General features: G+C 43.2%; 1 protein-coding gene across 1 annotated transcript in view; it reads left to right on the top strand.

Moving 5' to 3' along the window:
- mlxipl (MLX interacting protein like) overlaps positions 1 to 25409 on the top strand; it is a 240718-nt gene that overhangs the window by 37129 nt on the left and 178180 nt on the right. Inside the window, exons 2-5 of the mRNA XM_087977196.1 lie at positions 1731 to 1837; positions 8089 to 8171; positions 10373 to 10462; positions 13233 to 13274. Coding sequence (XP_087833322.1) covers positions 1731 to 1837; positions 8089 to 8171; positions 10373 to 10462; positions 13233 to 13274 — 322 coding nt within the window. The remainder of the gene's footprint in view (positions 1 to 1730; positions 1838 to 8088; positions 8172 to 10372; positions 10463 to 13232; positions 13275 to 25409) is intronic.

The raw sequence follows: 25409 nt of genomic DNA, 5'->3' as shown, positions 1-25409 counted from the left end.
GACCTGACAGAGTAGGTGCAGGAAGTTTGTCCCTGGCTTGCAGGGTGTGCGGGCTGTAACCAGGGGGACACAGTTTCTTAAGAAGAGGCAAAATCTGAAAAGGGGAGTCTGTCTTTGCTCATCGGGTGGTGAATCTTATCGCCTGCAGAGGGCTGTGAAAGCAGTAATTGAAAATATTCAAGAATGAAATGGCTTGAATTCTGAGGATTAATAACATCACTGTTATGGGGATAACACAGGAGTGTGGAGGCGAGCTGGATCTTGAATGCCACAGCAGGGATTCGAGGATCAGTGGCTGACTCTGACTCCTGTGTCTTTGATTACAGGGGTTACAAACTGGCATTTTGCAAACACTCATCTTAGCAACATTCTCGTGACTCTTACAGTGCTGCATAGCTTCCAAAGTCTATCCACCATCTACAAGGCACAAGTCAGGAGGGTGAGGAAATACTCCCCCTTGCCTGAATGGGGGCAGCTCTAACAGCACTCAAGAAACTTGACAGCGTTCAGGACAAACTTGATTGGCACCACACCTACAATCCCTCCCCCACTGACGCTCAGTAGCAGCAGTGTGTACTATCTACAAGATCCACTGCAGAAACTCACCAAAGATCCTCAGACAGCACCTTCCAAACCCATGATCACTTCCATCCAGAAGGACAAGGGCAGCAGGTACTTGGGAACACCACCACCTGCAAGTTCCCCTGAGCCACTCACCACCCTGACTTGAAAATATACGGCTGTTCCTTCACAGTTGTCCTTCACAGGGAATCCTGGAATTCCCTCTCTACCAGCATTGTAGGTCAACCCACAGCAAGTGGCCTGCAGTGATTCAAGAAGACAGCACACCACCATCTTCTCAAGGGCTATCAATGCTGGCCAGGCAGCAACACCCACGGCCCATAAATGAACAGAAAAAATGGCTAGAAGTTACAGTGACTAGAATTGTGCACCAATGGTGGTTTCATTGGGGCTTTGTACAGTTATAACAGAACTTCTTACTCTATTCTAGTAGACTTTCATTTGTGCCTATTCCCCTTTTCATATGTGGACACTTTGTTCACTCAGACAGAGTCTCATTGATTTGCCCTTGGGCAGGTTTTCACTTGATGTGTGATATAATATTGCCAACATGTGATGTTTGAAACATCACAACTAATTTCATGACCTTTATCAACAGAGAGAAGTCCCATCAAATATATTCTGTGGCCCAGTGTTTAGGTTGAGATACTTGAGGAATGGTTGATATTGGGTAAAATTCAAATTTTTTGTCCTAAGAAGTCATTCATTTCTTACATACTGTTTATGTTGTCTGTGTCTTTCAGTTAAAGAATTCAAATTCTCTGTGTTAATCACACAGTCATCCTGATGGAAACACACTTATTGATCGAGCACGCTGTTAAAGGGAGCTGTTCAGTTCCTCGTTACCATGCATTGTCCTCACATTATTTCTCGGACAATCCACCCACTAATATGGCAGTATGATAGCAAGAATCTCCATTTAAACCTGATAATGACATCAATCTTATTTCTCGCTGGCTGTTTTCACTGTAGTTGAAATGTAAGTGGCTTTTGCAGGATATCTGTCCATGTTTACTCCCATTACCTGGACCAATGAGACACCCACGTGAAATCATGAGCAGTTAGTAAACAAAGCTGCATCAGTGCTACGTGAAGCAAGTGTCCCATTTTTGTGTCAGTTTGTGTGATGCTGTCCTTTTCCGTTTCAGTGGAAAGCTGGTTTCTCCAAAATGGAAGACATTCAAAGGCTTGGCACTTCAATGGAAGGACAAAATCCGCCTCAACAATGCCATCTGGCGGGCCTGGTTCATACAGTGTAAGTGTAATAAGCATTCTTCCCTGGACTTCTTCTCCAGCCCTTCCGTTCTCTATTCCTGCTTTGTCCAAAAGAATATTTGGGGCGTACCTGGGCATTATTCTTTTCTTCAGAATCATTTAGATTGGAAATAATGAGCCAAATCTTCCAGTTTCCACGTTATTGCAGGTGGCACATACAGCTGAAGATGACCTCTGGCACCCATGCGGGCACAGTCTAGGAAGTTTCAACTTCCAGTCAGCAGATCCCCCAGTCTCTGAGACCCTCCACAAATGTCTCTGACCCTGAGTTAGAGTCAGAGATTTCATACATTAATTATCTGGGTGGTTATATCAAAATGTTGGACAGATTAAAATCTCATGCAATATTTGGGTAACTTCCTAACTGGCATACTGACTACTCCCTTGACCACTCACCAACCCTCCAACACAACCCATCTACCATGTGACTGTACCAGACCCAGCTCCCATGACACCCACCTCGCCCATTCACTAATCCACTTCAGAGCATGAAATGCCCTGTTTATTCAGGGGTTTTGTTCAGATTTTATGGGGGCTAAGTTTGATTTTCAGGGGCTACGTTTTGGTTTTTAGGGGTTCCTTTTTCATTCTCAGTAACGTGGTTCCTCGATGACACAGTTACATATTAATAAAATATATACATTGACATATTCAGAACTTGGATGCACACAGAAGCAGAATTAGAATAATTAACCAATGTCCTAAATAACTATCAACGGTCAACTTAACTTAGAAATCCACAGCCGCACCAGGTAAGTCATAATTTCCTTGATATCCCATTACTTACATTGCACAAGGCTTAAGTTAACAATGATTCTTTTCTCAGTATCTTAGCAGGACATATACACTTAATGGTAAGGTCCTAGGGAGTGTTGCTGAACAAAGAGACCTTGGAGTGCAGGTTCATAGCTCCTTGAAAGTGGAGTCACAGGTAGATAGGATAGTGAAGAAGGCATTTGGTATGCTTTCCTTTATTGGTCAGAGTATTGAGTACAGGAGTTGGGAGGTCATGTTGCGGTTGTACAGGACATTGGTTAGGCCACTGTTGGAATATTGCTTGCAGTTCTGGTCTCCTTCCTCTCAGAAAGATGTTGTGAAATTTGAAAGGGTTCAGAAAAGATGTACAAGGATGTTGCCAGGGTTGGAGGATTTGCGCTATAGGGAGAGGCTGAACAAGCTGGGGCTGTTTTCCCTGGAGCGTTGGAGGCTGAGGGGTGACCTTCTAGGGGTTTATAAAATCATGAGGGGCATGGATAGGATAAATCCATGGGGTGAGGGAGTCCAGAACTAGAGGGCATATGTTTAGGGTGAGGGGAAAGATATAAAAGAGACCTCAGGGGCAACTTTTTCACACAGAGTGTGGTGCATGTATGGAATGAGCTGCCAGACGGAGTGGTGGAGGCTGGTACAATTGCAACTTTTAAAAGGCCTCTGGATGGGTATATGAATAGGAAGGGTTTGAAGGGATATGGGCCGGGTGCTGGCAGGTGGGACTAGATTGGGTTGGGATATCTGGTCGGCATGGACGGGTTTAACTGAAGGGTCTCTTTCCGTGTTGTACATCTACATCTAGTGCACAGATTAATCAATGGGTTTCAGTATAGAGAGGAATGAAATTATTCACCTTGAATCAAAGACAGATTAATAAGAATATTTTCGAAATATTGAGTGTGTATGAACAGGAGAAGGCCATTTGGTTCCTCAAACCTTTCCCATTGTTTCATGCATTTGGATTCCAGCCTTGATTCAGGAACTGTTCATACTTTAAGAATCTACCACAGCAGTTTTACATTGTCAGAGAAGGATTTTTCTGCAGCACAGATTCACCAGAATGGAACTGACATTTTAAAGGGTTGAGTTGCAAAGGTACATATCCCATGAGTATGACAAATTAACTGGTAATCTGGTTGAGGTGTTTCAGTTGATTTGCAGTAGTGCCTTCAAGGATGATGATTGAAACTACGCCTTTGCAGCAGAAGTAATGTAAATGACAGATGCTTTGAGGATTATATTCCAGTCTTCACTCGACACAAATAAGGTGCCAGGGGACTGGAGGAATGCAAATGTGGTTGCGTTATTTAAAAATGGTCCAAAGGAAATGCCAAATGATTATAGGTCAATTAGTCTTACTTCGGTGGTGAGCAAATTGTGAGAATCACTCCTGAGGTCAGATAAACTGTCCTTGGCTTTGTTCAGGGAAGGTCATTCCTTACAAATTTGATTGAATTCTTTGAGGAGGTGACAAGGAGGATATGAGTAGTGCAGCGAATGTTGTCTGGGGATTTGGTTTAGCTCAGTTGGCTGAGTGGCTGGTTTTGCAAAGCAGCTTTATCTGAACAGTGTGAGTTCAAACCCCATATCAGCTAAGGTTACAATGAAGGACTGTTCTTCTCAACATCTCCCCTTGCCTGAGGTATGGTGACTGTCAGGTTAAATCACCACCAGTTGTCTCTCACTATTGAGAGAGAGCAGTCCTGTGGTCTCTTAAAACTATGGCGACTTGACTTTGATGTTATCAACATGGATTTTAGTGAGGCATTTGACAAGGTTCCACATGGTAGATTGGTTAAAAAGCCCATGGGATACTAGGGGACATGTCGAATTGGATCCAAAGTTGGCTTAGTAACAGGAAACAAAGAATAATGATCAGTTCCTGCCCTTGTAATTGGAAAACTGTTTTAAGTAGTGTTCCGCAGGATTCAGTGATGGGACCCTTGCTGTTTGGTTATATACATTAACAATTTGCATTTGAACATGGGAGGCACAATTGGGAAATTTGCAGATGAAGCAAAAATTGGCTGTGTGGTGGGTAGTGTAGAGGGTAGCTACAAGTTCTGAAATGATATAGATAGATAGGTGGAGTGAGCAGAACAGTGGCAGATGAGGTTCACCGCTGATAAGTGTGAGGTGGTGCATTTAGGAAGGTCAAACAGTAAAAGAACATACACAATAAACAGGAATATACGGTAAGTGTAGATGAGGTGAGAGTTCTTGGCGTGCAAGTACACAGGTCCCTAAAGGTAGCAGTACAGGTAGATAAGGTTGGAAAGAGTACTCTCCTTTTTTGGCAGAGTTATGGAATACAAAAGTAGGGATGTAATGATGAAACTGTATAGGGCACTGGTGAGGCCACAGCTGGAATATTGTGTGCTGTTCTGGTCCCCACATTACACAAAGGATGCAACTGCAGAGAGAGACAGTACATCTTCCCTGTGCTAGAATGTTGCCAGGGCTGGAGAATCGTAGCTATGAGGTTAAGGTTGTTTTTCCTGGAACAGAGAAGGCTGAGGGGTGAGGTGATTGGGGTATATCAAATTGTGAGGGCTAGAGGTAGAGTAGACAGCCAGTTTAAAACCAGGATCACAGATTCAAGCTATGTGTCATTTTTTTAAAAAATCTGGTTCATTGATATCCATCGGGGAATAAAATTTGTTGCCCTCCATCTGACTCCAGACCAAGAACAATGGCTGCCAGCCACTCGGTTAATTTGAACTATCGAACTAACTATTTGAACTAACAAAACTATCGAACACAAATAGAGGAACATTGACGAGCCATTGTGAATGATGCACCAACAATAGCAGTGGTGCACGTAACCATCATCAACTCGGCAACATCCCCCTTCCTCGCATAAAATAAAAACCGAAATTGCTGGAGAAACTCAGCAGGGCTGTTGGGGTCAAGTTGTGGAGAAAGCAGAGCTATTATTCAGCCTGTGGATCAGATTGTGAGCAGCAAATACAGTTGGCTAGACTAAATGAAGCACAGGTAAAACACCGCTTGACTTGGAAGGTGTTAGGAACCATGGACAGTGAGGAGAGAGGGGACTAAACAGACACATGTTCTGTCTTCTGCAATTGCATGGGAAGATGCTGTGGAAGTGGTGACGGACTGGACCAGAGTGTGGCAGAGAAACGGTGTTCTGAAATTATAGACCAGTTAGTCTGACCTCAGTGGTGGGAAACATGCTGGAGTCAATTATAAAGGATGAAATTATAACACATCTGGATAGTAGTAACAGGATAGGTCAGAGTCAGCATGGATTTATGAAGAGGAAATCATGCTTGACTAATCTTCTGGAATTTTTTGAGAATGTAACTCTGAAGATGGACAAGGGAGATCCAATGGATGTAGTGTATCTGGACTTTCAGAAAGCCTTTGATAAAGTCCCACATAGGAGGTTAGTGAGCAAAGTTAGGACGCATGGTATTGAGGACAAAGTACTGACTTGGATTGAAAATTGGTTGGCTGACAGGAAACAAAGAGTAGTGATAAACGGCTCCATTTCGGAATGGCAGGCGGTGACCAGTGGGGTACCGCAGGGATCAGTGCTGGGACCGCAGCTTTTTACAATATATATTAATGATATAGAAGATGGTATTAATAGTAACATTAGCAAATTTGCTGATACAAAGCTGGGTGGCAGGGTGAAATGTGAGGAGGATGTTAGGAGATTACAGGGTGACCTGGACAGGTTAGGTGAGTGGACAGATGCATGGCAGATGCAGTTTAATGTGGATAAATGTATGGTTATCCACTTTGGTGACAAGAACAGGAAGGCAGATTACTACCTAAATGGAGTCAAGTTAGGTAAAGGGGCAGTACAAAGAGATCTGGGTGTTCTTGTACACCAGTCAATGAAGGCAAGCATGCAGATACAGCAGGTAGTGAAGAAAGCTAATAGCATCCTGGCCTTCATAACAAGAGGGATTAAGTATAGAAGCAAAGAGGTTCTTCTGCAGCTGTACAGGTGAGACCGCACCTGGAATATTGTGTGCAGTTCTGGTCTCCAAATTTGAGGAAAGACATTCTGGCTATTGAGGGAGTGCAGCGTAGGTTCACGAGGTCAATTCCTGGAATGGCGGGACTATCTTATGTTGAAAGATTGGAGCGACTGGGTTTGTATACCCTTGAGTTTAGAAGACTGAGAGGCGATCTGATTGAGACGTATAAGATTATTAAAGGATTGGACACTCTGGAGGCAGGAAACATGTTTCCGCTGATGGGTGAGTGCCGAACCAGAGGACACAGCTTAAAAATAAGGAGTAGGCCATTTAGGACAGAGATGAGGAGAAACCTCTTCACCCAGAGAGTGGTGGGTGTGTGGAATGCTCTGCCCCAGAGGGCAGTGGAGGCCCAGTCTCTGGATTCGTTTAAGAAAGAATTGGATAGAGCTCTCAAGGATAGTGGAATCAAGGGTTATGGAGATAAGGCAGGAACAGGATACTGATTAAGGATAATCATAATGAATGGTGGTGCAGGCTCGAAGAGCAGAATGGCCTACTCCTGCACCTATGTCTATTGTCTTTATCTTTACCTCCTTACCTCAATCCGCATTCGTTTGGGGTCATTGAAGGGGAACTCATACTGGTGGTATTCCAATGTATCTGCTGCTGTTGTTATTCTAGATGGTAGGGGTAGCATGTTTGTAAGGTGCTGTTAAAGGAGCCTTTGTGAGCTAATGTAGTGCATATTGTAGATGGTACATCCTGCTGCAGTTGTGCTTCAGTGGTAGAGGGAGTGGATGTTCAAATTGGTTGGTGATGTGCCAATCCAGTGGGCCTTGATGTGGATGAATTCAAGCTTTTTAAGATTATTTAAGTTGCACTTTATCTGGGCAACTGGGAAGTATTTAATCACAATCCTGATTTGTGTCCAGAGAGACTTTGATGGTTCAGGAGGTGATTTACATCCTGCAGAATTCCCAGTCTCTGCTCTGCTGTTATAGCCATGGTACGTATATGTTTCATCCAGTTAAGTTTCTGACCAATGGTGCCTATTAGGTGAGGGAATTACCATTAAATGAGCAGGGCAAGTGATTGGATTCTGTCATTGGACTGTGGTGTGAATTATATTTGTCCAATGTGTGTTGACGAGGTCTTGCTGTTTACGGACACAGGTTGCTTCAGTATCTGAGAAGCTGCAATTTAGGGATGGACAATATATGTTGGTTTTGCTGGCATTGTCCACATTTTAAGTAGAAAGAAGGAAAATGACTTGATTCCAGAGTTTTATTTTCCATTTGAAGTACCTGAAGAAGTTTTGCCAAGTTGAAGATACAGTTATTCACTGCCTGAATTTCTGAAGAACCACGGCAGTGTGAGTCACGCTACTTTTTTAAAAGTGGCTTTTGGCTCAGGAACAGTGTCTTGTTTTTTTTTTATGAACATTCTTGTGAAATATCTAAACACAACAAATTTATTTGCTATTAATTTGCTTGTTTTCTCCCAGATGTACAAAAGAGGAAGAATCCAGTATGTGGGTTTGTTACTCCATTGGAAGGGTCTGAGGCTGATGAGCACCATAAACCAAAGGTCAGCATGACCCAGAAATTCTAGTCTTTGAGAGTTTACAGAGTATAGGTTAAATGAAGGAAGTAATCTAAAGTGTCGCCTATGTTTCAGTATCCTATTAGAAAATTAGGAGTGTGTATTTCTGGGGGTAAGATTCTGCTTGATGTCTTTGAAGTATAATAATGAAGTTACTGTGATAATATTTGTTTAGCTTTTCAGAACATTTCACGTAACATTAGCTGCTTAGAGTGATAATTAAGCTGCCCCAGGCAAGTCTTGGGGAAATCTATAAAGATGTGGAAAATGTTCAAAATACTTCAGGAATCACTTCCTGTCTCCCCAAAGCCTGTGCACTATCCACAAGGCACATGTCAGGAGTGTGTGAAAATTGCAACTTCAAACCAAGTGTGCATTCCATAGGAATTCAGTGTAAAAGCCATTAAGGTGTCAGAGAATAATTTGGCCTGCCAAAGCTAAAATAGATGTTGAAATTCTGTGCCATAAATGTGCATTCCTGGCTGAAGTAATTTGCAAACGAAAGTAAGGAAAGCTTCAGTGATAAAATGGCTTCTTGTTTTCAGCAAAAAAATTTATAGTATAATACAAGTTCCTCACACATGGGGCTATGTTGTCATTGCTGTTACTGAGACTCATAAACAGAGGGGCAGGATTGGCAGCTCAATATTCCAGGATACAGAACCTTCAGATGAGATGGTGAACAAGGTAAAAGAGGAGGAGTTGTCACAATATTGATCAGGAAATCTTGAACAGCAAGAGAGAGAGAGATGATACCTTTGAGGGCTCCTCAAATGAAGCCATATGGGTAGAATTTAAAAAACACAAAGAGACAATCATACTGTAGGCCCCCTGAGACAAATAGAGGACCAGATATATTGACAAATTTCAGGAAAGTGTTAAAGAAATAGGGTAGTGATACGAGGGGATTTCAACTTCCCCACCATTAACTCGCACAGTCATAGTGTGAAAAGTTTAGGGGGAGTGAAATTCTTAAAATGCATCCAGGTTTTTAAGCCAGTACATAGAATGTCCTACAAGAGAGGGTGTGGTCCTGGACTTAATTTTAGGTAATTTTACTGAGCAATTAAACTCAATAAGATTCAAGATTGTTAGAGAAACAGGCAAGGATCAGTCTGAAATCAGGGGAGGGTGGATTTTTAATAAGACCAAGATATGATTCGACTGAGTGGACCATGAGCTGATACCTCCAAGTAAATCTGTGTCAGAACAGTGGCACACATTCAAGACAGACACAGGGAGAATACAGGGCCAAGATGATCCAATCAAGAAAGAGGGCGGGACCATTAAATGAACTCCGGATATCGAGAGATCCACAGCCATGACTAAAAGGAAAAAGGGAGGCTTATGGCAAATACTGAAAGTTCAAATAGCAAAAGCCCTACAGGAGAGTAGCATGTACAAAGGGGAATGTGAAAAGACTAGGATAGGTAACAGGCAACATGAAAGGATAATAGCAGGGAAAATAATGGAAAATCCTAAGTTGTTGTACAATTGCATAAAAGTAAAAGGATAATGAGGGATAGAATAATTTGTGTGTGGAGCCAGAGGACTCTAAATGAATACTTTGGACCAGTATTCATTAGCGAGAGAGACAATATGAGTATAGAGAGAAGGTTTCTGATGCAATTAAAGGAACTAGAAAAGACAGAGAGGTGGTTCTGAGTGTCTGACAGGCTTAAAAGTAGATAAGTCTCCAGGGCCAGGTGAAATATATCCCAGGGGAAACAGCTTTCAATTCCTCTCTGGCCTGAGGAGAGGGGTCAGAGGACTGGAGGGCAACCAGGATGGTACTATTATTTAAGAACATATCTCCTGCTGCTATTTTCTGTTCCAATTTTCTTGCATTATTGTGTTTCTAAACCCAGTCTCTAGTTCACTATGTGTTGTTATTCTGCATTACTGTAGGGTCTCTGTGCCCTGTCCCTGGATCTCTTGGCACTGTCACTGGATGTCAGCGCATCATTTCTGGATGCTAACAATGACATTGAAACAATCTCTGGGTATTATCTCTAAATGCTGACACTTGTTATTTTTCTCTAGCTTTGGAGAATTTTAAAATGCTTGCCCCATTTTTCTTGCCCCAATATTTTACCTTTCTATCCTCCTGTCTACCATATTTATTTCCCTGCATTTTGGGTTAATGCTTTCTGCAGTTAGAATAAGTTTGTTTTTGTTTGTTACAGGCGATTGTGTTGGAGGGAAACTACTGGAAAAGACGGATTGAGGTTGTAATTAAAGAATATCATAAATGGAGGATCTACTTTAAAGAAAGAGTGAGTGTAGAATTGTTTACATCAGTGTGCCTGCTTCCATCTTTATAGGTTGAGATCCTATTGGCATGGCTGAGCCCTGATTCCAGGACCAAGTGCTCAGATGACAGCAGGACAATGGCAGCAGTCTTAAGGGCAGTGTTCAAATAGCGGATACTATCCAACTAAGAACATTAGCTGTCTCCCAACATTGTGAGCCCATTCAGGGGGCTATTAGCTCTTTAGCCTCAACACCTAGACAGTTGGCCACTGTTGGGACTGCAAGGGAAGCAAGAAGATGCCTCATTCTTGAAGGAAGTTGATGTGCCCGACAGGTGGGGCCTATTTATCAGAAGTGTGAACTCTCCAGCAGTGGCATTAGGGCCTTGGTCCTGGCTGTTTACACTGTGAGGAGGCCATCTTTGGACCAAGGAGTCTCCATGGCCTGAAGACCAACAGGCAAGTTGCTGAGAGCCTCACGTAGTTCACAAATTCCAACCACATCACAGACATCCATTCAAACTCTGGCAAAATGCTGGGGGCTTGGCAAAATGGTCATCTATAAGCTAATTAATTTTTATAATTAGTTGTTGTCCCCTGGTCCACAGAGATTGCGCTGCTGTTGTTCTAGCCATTTGGAATATCCCCAGACGATGTGAACGTATCAAACTTCCAACCCAACATCTAGGCCCTCTCCAAAGGGCTTTCAAAGTCATGGCTGTGTTGTGATGGGTAGCTATAATCAAATTTTGTCCAACAAACTCTGATAGAGTATTTGCAAAGATTGGAATCTTGACTGGATTGGAGTGTCAATGGTTCAATGTCTGAAGCTATTTGAGAAGATTGTGAGTCACTAAATCTCATTAATAATCTGATTGTTCTAGTTTGAATGATTCGGTTTGGATCATTGAATTTTAATCATTCTATTTCTCTAGATTACAGTAGCACACAATCCTGTTCCTCACATTCCTCTACACTTAGAGGAGAGGAGATACTTGTTAGGAAGGAAGATGTGTTGGACATTTTGAACAACTTGAGGATAGACAAGTCCCCCGGGCCTGATGGGATATATCCTAGGATTATGTGGGAAGCAAGAGAGGAAATTGCAGTACCGTTGGCAATGATCTTTTCGTCTTCACTGTCAACAGGGGTGGTACCAGGGGACTGGAGAGTGGCAAATGTTGTGCCCCTGTTCAAAAAAGGGAATAGGGATAACCCCGGGAATTACAGGCCAGTTAGTCTTACTTCGGTGGTAGGCAAAGTAATGGAAGGGGTACTGAGGGATAGGATTTATGAGTATCTGGAAAGACACTGCTTGATTAGGGGCAGCCAGCACGGATTTATGAGGGGTAGGTCTTGCCTTACAAGTCTTATTGAATTCTTTGAGGAGGTGACCAAGCATATGGATGAGGGTAGAGCAGTGGATGTAGTATACATGGATTTTAGTAAGGCATTTGATAAAGTTCCCCATGGTAGGCTTATGCGGAAAGTCAGGAGGCATGGGATAGAGGGAAATTTGGCCAGTTGGATAGAAAACTGGCTAACCGGTCGAAGTCAGAGAGTGGTGGTAGATGGTAAATATTCAGCCTGGAGCCCAGTTACAAGTGGAGTTCCGCAGGGATCAGTTCTGGGTCCTCTGCTGTTTGTAATTTTTATTAATGACTTGGATGAGGGAGTCGAAGGGTGGGTCAGTAAATTTGCAGACGATACGAAGATTGGTGGAGTTGTGGATAGTGAGGAGGGCTGTTGTCGGCTGCAAAGGGACTTGGATATGATGCAGAGCTGGGCTGAGGAGTGGCAGATGGAGTTCAACCCCGCCAAGTGTGAGGTTGTCCATTTTGGAAAGACAAATAAGAATGTGGAATACAGGGTAACGGTAGGATTCTTAGTGAGGTGGAGGAACAGAGGGATCTTGGGGTCTATGTTCATAGATCTTTGAAAGTTGCCACTCAGGTGGATAGAGCTTGTAAGAAGGCCTATGGTGTATTAGCGTTCATGAGCAGAGGAATTGAATTCAAGAGTCGTGAAGTGATGTTGCAACTGTACAGGACTTTGGTTAGGCCACATTTGGAGTACTGTGTGCTGTTCTGGTCGCCTCACTTTAGGAAAGATGTGGAAGCTTTGGAGAGGGTGCAGAGAAGATTTACCAGGATGTTGCCTGGAATGGAGAATGGAGGATCTACGAGGATAGGTTGAGAGTGCTAGGCCTTTTCTCGTTGGAACGGCGAAGGATGAGGGGTGACTTGATAGAGGTTTATAAGATGATCAGAGGAATAGATAGAGTAGACAGTCAGAAACTTTTTCCCCGGGTACAACAGAGTGTTACAAGGGGACATAAATTTAAGGTGAAGGGTGGAAGGTATAGGGGAGATGTCAGAGGTGGGTTCTTTACCCAGAGAGTGGTGGGGGCATGGAATGCGCTGCCTGTGGGAGTGGTAGAATCAGAATCTTTGGTGACCTTTAAGCGGCAATTGGATAGGTACATGGATGGGTGCTTAAGCTAGGACAAATGTTCGGCACAACATCGTGGGCCGAAGGGCCTGTTCTGTGCTGTATTGTTTTATGTTCTATGTTAGCAGAGTGTAACATCACTCTTTTTTTCTCAGTATTTCTTTCAGAGGAAGAAATTGATAAGGTCACAGTGTTGCATGTAGTTAGAAATATTACAGAATCCAGTGGACCCATGTTTGCGGAACATTGGGCCAGATTTGGCTTTTAAAAATGTAAAATCTTATTTATTTTCGGTGTTATTAATTGCCTCTTTTTGCTGAAAACCTTCTGTTTACTCAAATAGTTATCCAAGAACAACGATGATGGCCTGTCCAGCCTGAGAAAGGTAGGTTTTTTTCACCCTCTACCTGTTAACTGCAAGATCACCCTGGGGCTAGACTATTTAAGGAGGAACCAGTAAAAGGTAGACTGTGCATGAGTTATTGAATTTTCTTGAATGTAAAATAGATCAGTACAGCACAGGGACAGGCTCTTCGGCCCATGATGTTATGCTGAACATGGTGCCAAATTAAACTAACCCCTTCTGCCTGCCCTTGGTCCATATCCCTTCATTCCTTGTATATTGCTGTATGTATCTAAAAGTCCCTTAAACACCCCTATTGTATTTGCTTCCACCATCACCACTGGCAGCATGTTCCAGACTCCTACCACTGTGTGTAAAAAAAACTTGCCCATCACATCCCCTTTGAATTCTTCTCTAACTTCGACGCGTGCCCCCTCGTATTAGACATTTCAACTCTGGGGAAAAAGATTGTCAATCCTATCTATGCGTCTCATAATTTTATAGACTTCTATAGACCTCAGTTTCAGCTGAACAGGAGAAAACAGCCTGAGGGTTTCTAGCCTCTCCTTATAGCTCATACCCTCTAATCCAGACAGCTTCTTCTGCACCCTCTCCAAAGCCTCCACATCCTTCCCGTAATGTGGTAACCAGAATTGAACGCAATACTCAATTAGACAACACAGAGTGGTCTAACCATAGTCTTGTAAAGCTGCAACATGGCATCCTGACTCTTGTATTCAACTCCCCGACCAATGAAGACAAACATGCCATCGGCCTTCTTTACCACCCTATCTATTTGCGTTGAAATAATAGAAAGAGCTAATGAAGGGGTTGCAGTGGATGTTGTCTACATGAACTTGTAAAGAATGTGAAGTCCTGCTTAATAGGGGTGACAAATCTGAGGCTCATGGAATGGGGCGGTCAGTGTCAGAGACCATACGACGTAGGAGCAGAAGGAGGACATTTGACCCATTGAGTTTGCTCAGAAATTCGATCACAGCTGATGTGTTTCTCAATGCCATCCTCCTGCTTTCTCACATAACTCTTCCCAATCAGGAACCTATCTATCTATCTCTTAAATACACTCCATGAACCATACATGGTTTCACACTGACAATACCCTCCATCATATGGGCGGCACGGTGTCTCAGTGGTTAGCACTGCTGCCTCACGACACCTGGGACCCAGGTTCGATTCTATCCTCAGGTGACTGTGTGGAGTTTGCACATTCTTCCTGTGTCTGCGTGGGTTTCCTCTGGGTGCTCTGGTGTCCTCCCATAGTCCAAAGATGTGCAGGTCAGATGAATTGGCCATGCTGAATTGCTCATAGTGTTAAGTGCATTAGTCAGAGGGAAATAGATCTGGGTCGGTTACTCTTCGGAGGGTTTTTGTGGACTTGTTGGGCCGAAAGGCCTATTTCCGCGCTGTAGAGAATCTAATTTAATTATGTTGTGCTAAATAGGACAGACTTGGAACAGGTCCAGCAACTGAAGACTGGGCATCCATGAGGCACGGTGAGCCAGAAGCAGAATTGTATTCCAGCACAATCTGCAACCTCATGGCCCAGCATCTTTCTCACTAAATCATTACCATCTAGCCAGAGGATCAACCCTGGTTCAGTGGAGACTGCAGGGGGGCATGTCATTGACAGCACTAAGCATAGCTACAAATCATGAAACTACAAAACAGGACTCCTTAGTTGCCTGTTATGCAAGCTACTATTACTATAGTATTGACTAGCTATAAAATACTGTAGCTACAACAGCAGGTCAGAGCCCCAAGAATACTGCGACGAATAACTCACCTCATGACTCCCAAAGCCTGCCTCCCATTTGCAAGGCACGAATCAGAGGTGGGATGGAATACTCCCCACTTGCCTGGATGGGGGCAGCTCCAGCAACTCTCCAGAAGCTTGACACCATCCAGGAAAAAGCAGCCCCACAAACATCCACTCCCTCCACCACTAACGCTCAGTAGCAGCAGCTATACCATCCACAAGAAGCACTGCAAACATTCATCCAAGATCCTTAGATAGCACCTTCCTCGCCCATGACCAGAAGGACAAGAGTAACAGATATGTGGGAATGCCACCACCTGCAAGTTTCACTCCAAGCTACTGACCATCCTGACTTGGAAATATGAATTGAAGTGTGGCTCTGGGAAAGCACAGCAGGTCAGGCAGATCTGAGGAGCAGGAGGATCAATGTTTTGGGCATAATCCCTTCATCAGGGATGACCTGCTGTGCTTTTCCAGAGCTACACTTTTCACCTTGGAAATATAATGACTTTCCTTCACTGTCACTGGGTCAAAATTGTGGCTTTCCTCCCTAACAACACAGTAGGGCTCCATGCAGCACATGAATTGTAACGGTTCAAGAAGGCAGCTCACCAGCACTTTCTCATGGCCAACTGGTGCTAGACAACAAATGCTGGTCTAGCCAGTGACACCCATGTCCCATGAATGAGTCACAACATTACAGTGCATTTTGAGGTTTTTCTTTATTCCCTCGTGGGACATGGGCATTGCTGGCTAGGGCAGCGTTTATTGCCTGTTCATAGTTGCCCTTGAGAAGGTGGTAACTGAGCTGCTTGTACCCCTGCACTCCATGTACAATAGATACACCCACAATGCTGTTCAGGAGGGAATTCCAGGATTTTTACCCAGCGACACTAAAGGAATGGTGTCCTTGTCCATCTAGATGGAAGTGGTTATGGGTTTGAAAGGTGCTATCTGAAGATCTTGGTGGTAAATGTCTGTAGTGCATGTTGCAGATAGTACACTCCTCTGCTATGAGGATTGGTGGTGGAGAGAGTGGATGTTACTGGATGTGGTGCCAATCAAGTGGGGTGCTTAGTCATGGATGGTGTCAAGCTCCTTGAGTGTTGTTGGAGCTGCACCCATCCAGGCAAGTGAGGAATATACTATCTCACTCCTGATTTGTGCCGAGTCGATGGTAAGCAGGCTTTGAGAGGTCAGGAGGTGAGTTACACGCCTCAATATTCCTCGCCTCTGATCTGTTCTTGTAGTCCAGTTGAGTTTCTGGTCGAGGGTAATTCCCAGGATGTTGATTGTGGGGGATTCAGTGGTGGTAACACTATTGGATTGCAAGTGGTGGTGGTTGGCTTGTCTTTTATTGACGATTGTCATTGCCCGGCATTTGTGTGCCATGGATGTTACCTGCCAGTGGTCGGTCCAGATATTATTGCATTTGAACATGGACTGTTTCTGAAAGGTTGGAAATGGTTTTGAACATTGTGCAATCATTGGCAAATATCCCTAATTCTGACCTTATGATGGAAGGAAGGTCATGAATGACTGACTTTCAACAATCTTAACCATCTTCCTATGTGCCAGGTGTGACTTCAACTTTTCGAGAGTTTGCCCCTTGATTGCAATTGATTCCAGTTTTACCAGAGCTCCCTAATGCCACATTTGGTCAACTGTGGCCTTGATGTCAACGGCTGTCACTCTCACCTTACCTTTTGAATTCTTGAATTCAGCTCTTTTGTCCATGTTTGAACTAAGGGTATAATGAGGTCAGAAACCGAGTGGTCCTGGTGGGACCCAAATTGGATATCAAAAACAAAGACAAAAATGGAAAAATCTAGAAAAGTTCAGCACATCTGGCAGCATCTGTGAAGAGAAATGAGAATTAACATTTCAGGTCCAGTGACCCTTCTTCAGAATGGTCAAAGCACGAAGGATGAAACTTGAGTTGCAATCCACATGGGGTGAGTCGAAGTCGGAAGTATCACTGAGGAATATGATGTGACTGTGGAAATGGGTTTTGGCAAATACCAGGAGTGACAATGAAATTAATGATGGTGGACAAGAGAAAAGGAACAGGAACAAAACTTCTTCAAGGTGAGCATGCCTAGAAGAGATGTGTCAGTGAGTTAAATGCAAAATAAGAATTGACAGAACTGCAGATGCTGGAAATCCAAAACAAAAACAGAAATTGCTGGAAAAGCTCAGTAGGTCTGGCAGCATCTGTGGAGAGAAATGAGAATTAATATTTCGGGTCCAGAGACCCTTCTTCAGAACATGTCAAACTGAGCAGGTGCTGTGTAATAGCACTGTTGATAACACCTTCCATCACTTTACTGATGATCAAGAGTAGACTGACGGGACAGTAAGTGATCGGGTTGGATTTGACCTCCTTTTTGAGTACAGGACATACCTGGGCAATTTTCCACATTGTCAGCTAGATGCCAGTGTTCTAACTGTACTGGAACAGCTTGGCTGGGAGTGCACGTTCTACTGAAGCACGCATCTTCAGTCCTATGGTTGGAATGTTGTCAGGATCCATAGCCTTTGCGGTCTCCAGTGCCTCCAACCATTTCTGGATATCACTTGGAGTGAATCAAGTTGACTGAAGATTGGAATCTGTGTTGATGGGGACCACTGGAGGAAGCTGAGATGGATCATTCACTGAGCACTTCTGGCTGAAGATTGTTATGAATGCTTCAGCCTTATGTTTTGCACTGATGTTTTGGACTGTCCTATCATTGAGGATGGGGACATCTGTAGAACCTCATCCTCAAATGAGTTGTCTAATTGTCCACCATTAATGACTGGAGAGCTTAAATCTGAGCTGTTGGGTTGTGCGATTGCTTAGCTGTCTCTATCACTTCAGAGAAAGTGAGGACTGCAGATGCTGGAGATCAGAGTTAAAAAAGCTTATGGATTCTCTCTACCACTTGTTGCTTATGCTGTTTGGCACCAAGTAGTCTATTTGGTAGCTTCACCAGGTTGACACCTCAGTTTGAAGCATGCCTGTGCTGCTCCTGGCATCTTCTCCTGCACTCTCTATTCAACCGAGATTGATACTCCAGCTTGATGGTAGTGGTTGAACAGAGAACAAAGAAAATTACAGCACAGGAGCAGGCCCTTCAACTCTCCAAGTCTGCGCTGATCCAGATCCTCTATCTAAATCTGTCACCTATTTTCTAAGGATCTGTATCCCTTTGATCCCAGCCCATTCATGTATCTGATTAGATACAACTTAAATGATGCTATCGTACCTGCATCTACTGCCTCCGCTGGCAATACGTTCCAGGCACCCACCACCCTCTGCGTAATGAACTTTCCACATATATCTCCCCTAAACATTTCCCCTTCACCTTGAACGCGTGGCTCCTTGTAATTGAGACCTCCACTATGGGAAAAGGCTTCTTGCTATCCAACCTGTCTATTACCTCTCAACATTTTGTAGATTTCAATCTGGTCCTCCCTCAACCTTGTCTTTCTAATGAAAATAATCCTAATCTACTGAACCTCGTCATAGCTGGCGCCCTCCATACCAGGCAACATCCTGGTGAACCTCTTCTGCATCCTTTCCAAAGCATCCACATCCTTTTGGGAATGTGGTGACCAGAACTGTACGCAGTATTCCAAATGTGGCCAAAGCAAAGTCTTATACAACTGTACCATGACCTGCCATCTTTTGTACTCAATGTCCCATCCGATGAAGGAAAGCATGCTGTATGTCCTCTTGATCACTCTATCAATCTGCATTGCCACCTTCAGGATACAAAGGACCTGAATACCCAGATCTCTCTGTACATCAATTTTCTCCTGGACTTTTCCATTTACTGTATAGTTCGCTCTTGAACCAGATTTTCCAAAATACATCACCTTGCATTTGCCTGGATTAAACTCCATCTGCTATTTCTCTGCCCAATTCACCAATCTATCTATATGCTGCTGCATTCTCTGACAGTCCCCTTCACTATCTGCTACTCCACCAATCTTAGTGTCATCTGCAAACTTACTACTGAGACAACCTGCACCTTCCTGCAAATCATTATGTATATATCACAAACAACAGTGGTCCCAGCGTGATCCCTGTGGGACATCACTGGTCACAGCTCTCCATTTTGAGTAGGGGATGTGCTGGGCAATGAGAATACAGATTGTGCTGGAGTTACAACACTGTTGATGTTGATGGCCCACAATGCCTCACTTATTCCTGGTCTTGAGTTGCCAGATCTGTTTGAAGTTTGTCCCATTTTACAAAGTGATATGTAGCGTATTCTCAATGTCAAGGCAGGACTTTGTCTCCACAAGAACTGCACAGTGGACAGTCTGACCAGTACTTTCATGAACAGATGCATGTGCAACCACAGATTAGTAAGAATGAGGTCAAGTATGTTTTTGAATAAATATGATCCATTAGCTATCATGGAGACATGGCCGTGAGCTGACAATGTTTTACATATATGTATACTCAAAAATCACAGGAAGCTACGTAGAGTCAGGGAGTATCTCTTGATCAAAGGTGATGTCGGTTCAGGATGTAGAATCAGTTTGGGTGGAGATGTGGAATAGTTGGGGAAAATAGTCACTCTTTAGAGGAATGATCCAGAGACCCCAAACAGTCACCACAATCTCGAACAAAGTGTGCAATAAGAAATACGAAATGGTTGTGGTAAAGAGATAATGATAATCGTGGCTGATTTAACTCTAAATATAAACTCAAAAAATCAGATTGGCAATAGTGCCCTTGATAAGAAACAAGTAGAATGCCTTTGGTAGTGTTATTTGGAGCAGCTTGTTCTTAGAGGAGGACCTAAGTGATTAACTAAGGAAGCTGAAGTAATCAGATCAAAGGGAAAAAAAAATCTCTGACCATCTGAATGAGGAGCAGAAGTGGCCCATTTATCCCCTTGAGCCTGCTCTGCTGTTCAATAAAATCATGACTGATCTGCCAATGATCTCAAATCCACATACCTGCCTCATCCCGATAACCTTTCACCCTTGATTAACAAGGATCTATCTAAATCTATAAAGCCTCTTTTTTTCAAAAGAATTCATTGACAGGATGAAGGTGTAACTGACTAAACAGACATTTATTCCCCATTTCTAATTGTCCAGAGGGCAGTTAAGAGTCAACCAGATTGCTATGGTTCTGGAGTCAGAGCAGGAAAGGACGGCAGTTTCCTTCCCTAAAGTTCAATAGTGACCCAGATGGGTTCTTCCAACAATTGGCAATGGATTCATGGTCATCATTCTGCTCTTAATTCCAGATTCTTTTGTTGAATTCAACCTGCTGTGTCAGGATTTGAACCCGGATCCTCAGACTATTACCTGGGTCTCTGAATTGACAGTCTATTCCACAGACCCTCTCACTGCCAAAAAGTATCACCTAACCTATGTGTTAAGTGGGCGACCTCTGATTTTCAAACAGTGACCCATGGGTTCTGGAATCTCCCAAAAGAGAAAACAGCCTCTCCACATCCAACCTGTCAAGACCTCTCAGGATCTTACATGGATCAATCAAGTAACTTCTTAGTTTCTGAATTCCAGCAGATACAAACGTAGCCATTTCAACCTTTGCTCTTTCAACAGTCCTCGAATTACAGATATCAGCCTGGTAAACCTTCTCTGAATTTCTTCCAATGTATTTCCATCCTTCCTTGTATAGGGTCACCAATACTATGCATAGTGCTCAGATGAAGTCTCAACAGTGCCCTGTGTAGCAGAAGTAAAACCTCCCTATTTCTGTATTCAGTTCTCTCACAGTAAGTATTAATTTTCCTAGTTACTAGCTGTACCAGCGTATACACCTTCTGTGATTCATGCACTCGTACATCCAGATTCCCATGCATCATAGAGCTCTGCAATGCCTCACCGTTTACATCATATGCTTTTTATGCTCCCTGCTAAAATGGATGATTTCACATTTTCCCCAAGTTATACTCCATTTGCCATAACTTTGCCCATTTACTTAACCTAGCCTTTTGTAGAACCCTTATGTTCTCTTTATAACCTACTTTCCTACCTATCCTTGTATTATCTACACATTTAGGCTGATCCAGATTGCCTGGATCCACTGCAATTCGCCTACTGTCACAACAGGTCTATGGCAGATGCCATCTCCTTGGCCTTACACTCATCTGGCACAACTGGATAACAAGGTCATCCATGTCAGGCTCCTATGTATTGACTTTAGCTCTGCTTTCAACACCATAATTCCAACCAAGCTCATTTCCACACTCTGGGCCCTAGAACTCTGCTCCCCATCTACAACTGGATCCTTGACTTGCTGATCTGCAGACTGCAAACAGTAAGGATAAGTGACAACACCTTCTTTATGATAAACCTCAATACCGGTGCTCTGCAAGGTTTCATACTCAGCCCCTTACTATACTCATTATACCCTTACAACTGCGTGGCCAAATTCTGCTTTCACTCCATTTATGAGTTTGTCGATGACACCACCATAGTGGGTCAGTTCTTAAACCACCACAAGACAGAGTGCAGGAAAGAGATAGAGAGCTTAGTGGCATAGTGTGAAGACAACAATCTCTCCCTTAAAAACAGAAGTTGCTGGAAAAGCTTAACATGTTTTGGCAGCATCTGTGAAGAGAAATCAGAGTTAATGTTTCTGGTTGGGTGACCCTTCCTCAGAACTAATGGTAGCTAGGAATATGTTGGGTTATATGCAAAAGAAAGGATGGGGGTGGAGGGGTGAAGAGTAACCAATAGGTGTAGGTAGAAAGGCAAATGCAATGTTGCCATTTGTTTTGAGAGGGCTTGAATATAAAAGTAGGGGTGTACTTCTGAGGCTCCATGAAGCTGTGGTCAGGCCACATTTGGAGTATTGTGCACAGTTTAGGGCACCATATCTCAGGAAGGATGTACTGGCAGTGGAGGTTCACAAGAGTGGTCCCAGGTGTGAAAAGCTTAACACATAAGGAATGTTTGAGGACTCTGGGTTTATACGGGATGGAGTTCAGAAGGATGGGGGGAGGGGTTGGGGGGGGATGGTATCGAATTGAAACTTACAGAATACTGAATGGCCTGGACAGATTGGATGTTAGGAAGATGTTTCCATTGGTAGGAGAGATGACGACCTGAGGACACAGCCTTAGAGCAAAACCTTTTAGAAAACAGCAGCATATAAGTAGATTGGAGAGTTGGGCAGAGAGATTGTAGATGGAGTTCAATCCAGGCAAATGAGAGGTGATGCATTTTGGAAGATCCAATTCAAGAGCAAACTATGCAGTAAATGGAAAAGTTCCAGGGAAAATTGATGTACAGAGAGATCTGGTGTTCAGTTCATTGTTCCCTGAAGTTGGCAACGCAGGTCCCTGACCTGTGTGGCCAATAAGGCATACGGCATGTTTTCCTTCACCGGACGGGGTACTGAGCACAACAATTGGTGTGTCATGTTACAGTTGTATAAGACTTTGATTTGGCCACATTTGGAATACTGCGTACCGTTCTGGTCACCACATTACCAAAAGGATGTGGATGCTTCGGAGAGGGTGCAGTGGTGGTTCAACAGGATGTTGCCTTGTATGGAGGGCACGAGCTATGAGGAGAGGTTGAGTAGATTAGGATTATTTTAATTAGAAAGACTGAAGTTGAGGGGGGACCTGATTGAAGCCTACAAAATCATGAGAGGTATAGACAAGGTGGATAGCAAGAAGCTTTTTCCCAGAGTGGGACTCAATTACTAAGGGTCGCGAGTTCTCAGTGAGGGGTGGGGGAGTTTGGGGGAGATGTACATGGAAAGTTCTTTATGCAGAGGGTGGTGGGTGCCTGGAACATGTTGCCAGCAGAAGTGGTAGAGGTGGGCACAATAGGTTCATGTATCTAGACAGATACATGAATGGGCAGGGAGCAAAGGGATACCAATTCTGAGAAAAAATGGTGACAGGTTTGGATCGGCGCTGTAAATTTTTTTTATTTGTTGTTCTTAACGGAGTTAAGGAGAAACTTCTTCAGCCAGAGTGTGGTGAATCTATGGAATTCATTGCCACTGAAGGCTATGGAGCCCAAGTCATTGGGTATATTTAAGACAGAGATAGATTGATTATTGATTTTCAAGGGAATCAAGGGTTACGGGGAGAAAGTGGAAGAATGGGGTTGAGAAACTTTTCAGCCCTGATTGAATGGCTTAATTTCTGCTCCTGTGTCTGATGGTCTTATGGTATCCTCTCGAGTGGAGGCCAGTGCACAATGTATAATGTATCTCCTTATTTCTCCTTATTTTCCATTATTGGTTCCTCAGAGTTGCTTTGCACAGGAGCAAGGATCACTTTGTTGTCTCTTTATCTTTATAAATATCTATAAATGTTTACTATTTATATTTGCATTTATTTATATACTTTTTTCACATATTTCAGGTATGTGTTATTAAAATGAATGATTTGTTACTTGATGATTGCTGAAGTGTGACACTTGCATTTATCAGGATTTTCACAAGAGTACCAATTCAAGGGGGAACCAATCTCTACTGATTTGTTAATAGGTGTTTTCCAACAGAGGTACTGCCATGGAGAATGCAGTTTGTGTACACATTCATTCTTGTCTATAAGAATCTTATGTACAAGTATAATTCTGAGAGACAATATTTACATGCTTTTGGAGAGGCAAAGACTGATTAGGGATAGTCAGCATAGCTTTGTACATGGAAACTTGTCTCTCAAACTTAATTGAGTTTTTATCAAGGTAGATAGATGGATGTTGTGTACCATGGACTTCAGCAAAGTCTTTGACATGGTTCCACATTCCAGAATAATTAATAAAGTTAGATCACATGAGATTCAGTGAGAACTTGCCAGTTGGATACAAAATTGGCTTGATCGTAGGAGACCGGGTGGTGGAAGGTTATTTTTCAGAGTGGAGGACTATGACTAGTGGTGTTTTGAAGAGATCATTTATATAAATGATTTGGATGAGAATATAGGAGGCATGGTTAGTAAGTTTGTGGATGACACCAAAATTAGTGATATAGTGGACAGTGAAAAAGGTTATCTAAGATTACAAAGGGATCTTGATCAGTTGGATCAATAACTTGATGAGTGGGAGTTTAATTTGGATAAATGCGAAGTATTGCATTTTGATAAAACAAACAAGGGCAGGACTTAGACAGTTAATAGTAGTGCCCTGCGTGGTGTTGTCGAATAAAGGAACCTAGGGGTTCAGGTTCTTAGTTCATTGAAAGTTGCGTTGTAGGTAGATAGGGTGGTGAAGGTGTTTAGCATGCTTATCTTCATTGCTCAGACCATTGGATATAGGATTTAGGACATCATGTTAAGGTTGTACAGAATGTTGGTGAGGCCACTTTTGGAATACTGAGTATAGTTCTGCTTACTCTGTTATAGGAAGGATATTATCTACTTGGAGATTTACTAGGATGTTGCTGGGACGAGAGGATTTGAGTTATCAGGATAGGCTGGGACTTTTTTCCCTGGAGAATAGGTGGTTGAGAGGTGACCTCATAGAAGTGTATAAAATCATGAGGAGCATAGATAAGGTGAATACCAAAGATCTTTTGCCTCGAGTGGGGGAGTTCAAAACTAAGGGGCAATATTTTTAAGGTGAGTGGAGGAAGATTTAAAAGGGACCTGAGGCATACCTTTTTATACAGAGGGTGGTACGTACATTGAATGAACTGCCAGGCGAAGTGGTAGATGCAGGTACATTTACAACAGTTAAAAGAGATTTGACAGGTACATGAATAGGAAAGTTTTGGAATGGGCCAAATGCAGACAAGTGGGAGTTGTTTAGTTTGGGTTAAGGAGAATCCAAAGGGATTCTGTAAATACATTAAGGACAAAAAGATAACTTGGGAGAGAATGAGCAAGAACAAACAAACAACCCTATATATGGAACTGTAGGAGATGGAGGAGACTGTGGAGAAGATTATGGAAGATAGACAACATGGGGAAATAAATAGCAACATCTTGAAAATGTCCATATTAGAGAGGAGGAGGTGCTGGATGTCTTAAAATGCATAAAGATGGATAAATCCCCAGGAGCTGATCAGATGTACCTTGGAACCCTGTGAAAAGCTAGGGAAGTGATTGGTGGGCCCCTTGCTGAGATATTTGTACCATCAATAGCCACTGACCAGCTGGAATTGAAATTAGAATCCTTACAGTGTGGAGACAGGCCCCTCGGCCCAACAAGTCCACACCGACCCTCTGAAAAGTAACCCACTCAGACCCTATACTTACCCCTGACTAATGCACCTCACATTATGGGCAATTTAGCATGGCCAGTTCACCTGATCTGCACATCTTTGGATTGTGGGAGGAAACCAGAGCACCCAGAGGAAACCCACGCAGACACTGGGAGAATTAGTAAACTCCACACAGATAGTCATCCGAGGTGGGAATTGAACCCAGGTCTCTGGCACTGTGAGGCAGCAATGCTAACAC

The sequence above is a fragment of the Chiloscyllium plagiosum genome, unplaced genomic scaffold (assembly GCF_037043375.1).
Source record: "Chiloscyllium plagiosum isolate Xiang-an unplaced genomic scaffold, Cpla_swu_hap1 HiC_scaffold_31, whole genome shotgun sequence".
Taxonomy (NCBI): domain Eukaryota; kingdom Metazoa; phylum Chordata; class Chondrichthyes; order Orectolobiformes; family Hemiscylliidae; genus Chiloscyllium; species Chiloscyllium plagiosum.
The sequence above is the reverse complement of the archived record's forward strand: the minus strand, read 5'-3'. Positions and strand labels throughout refer to the sequence as shown.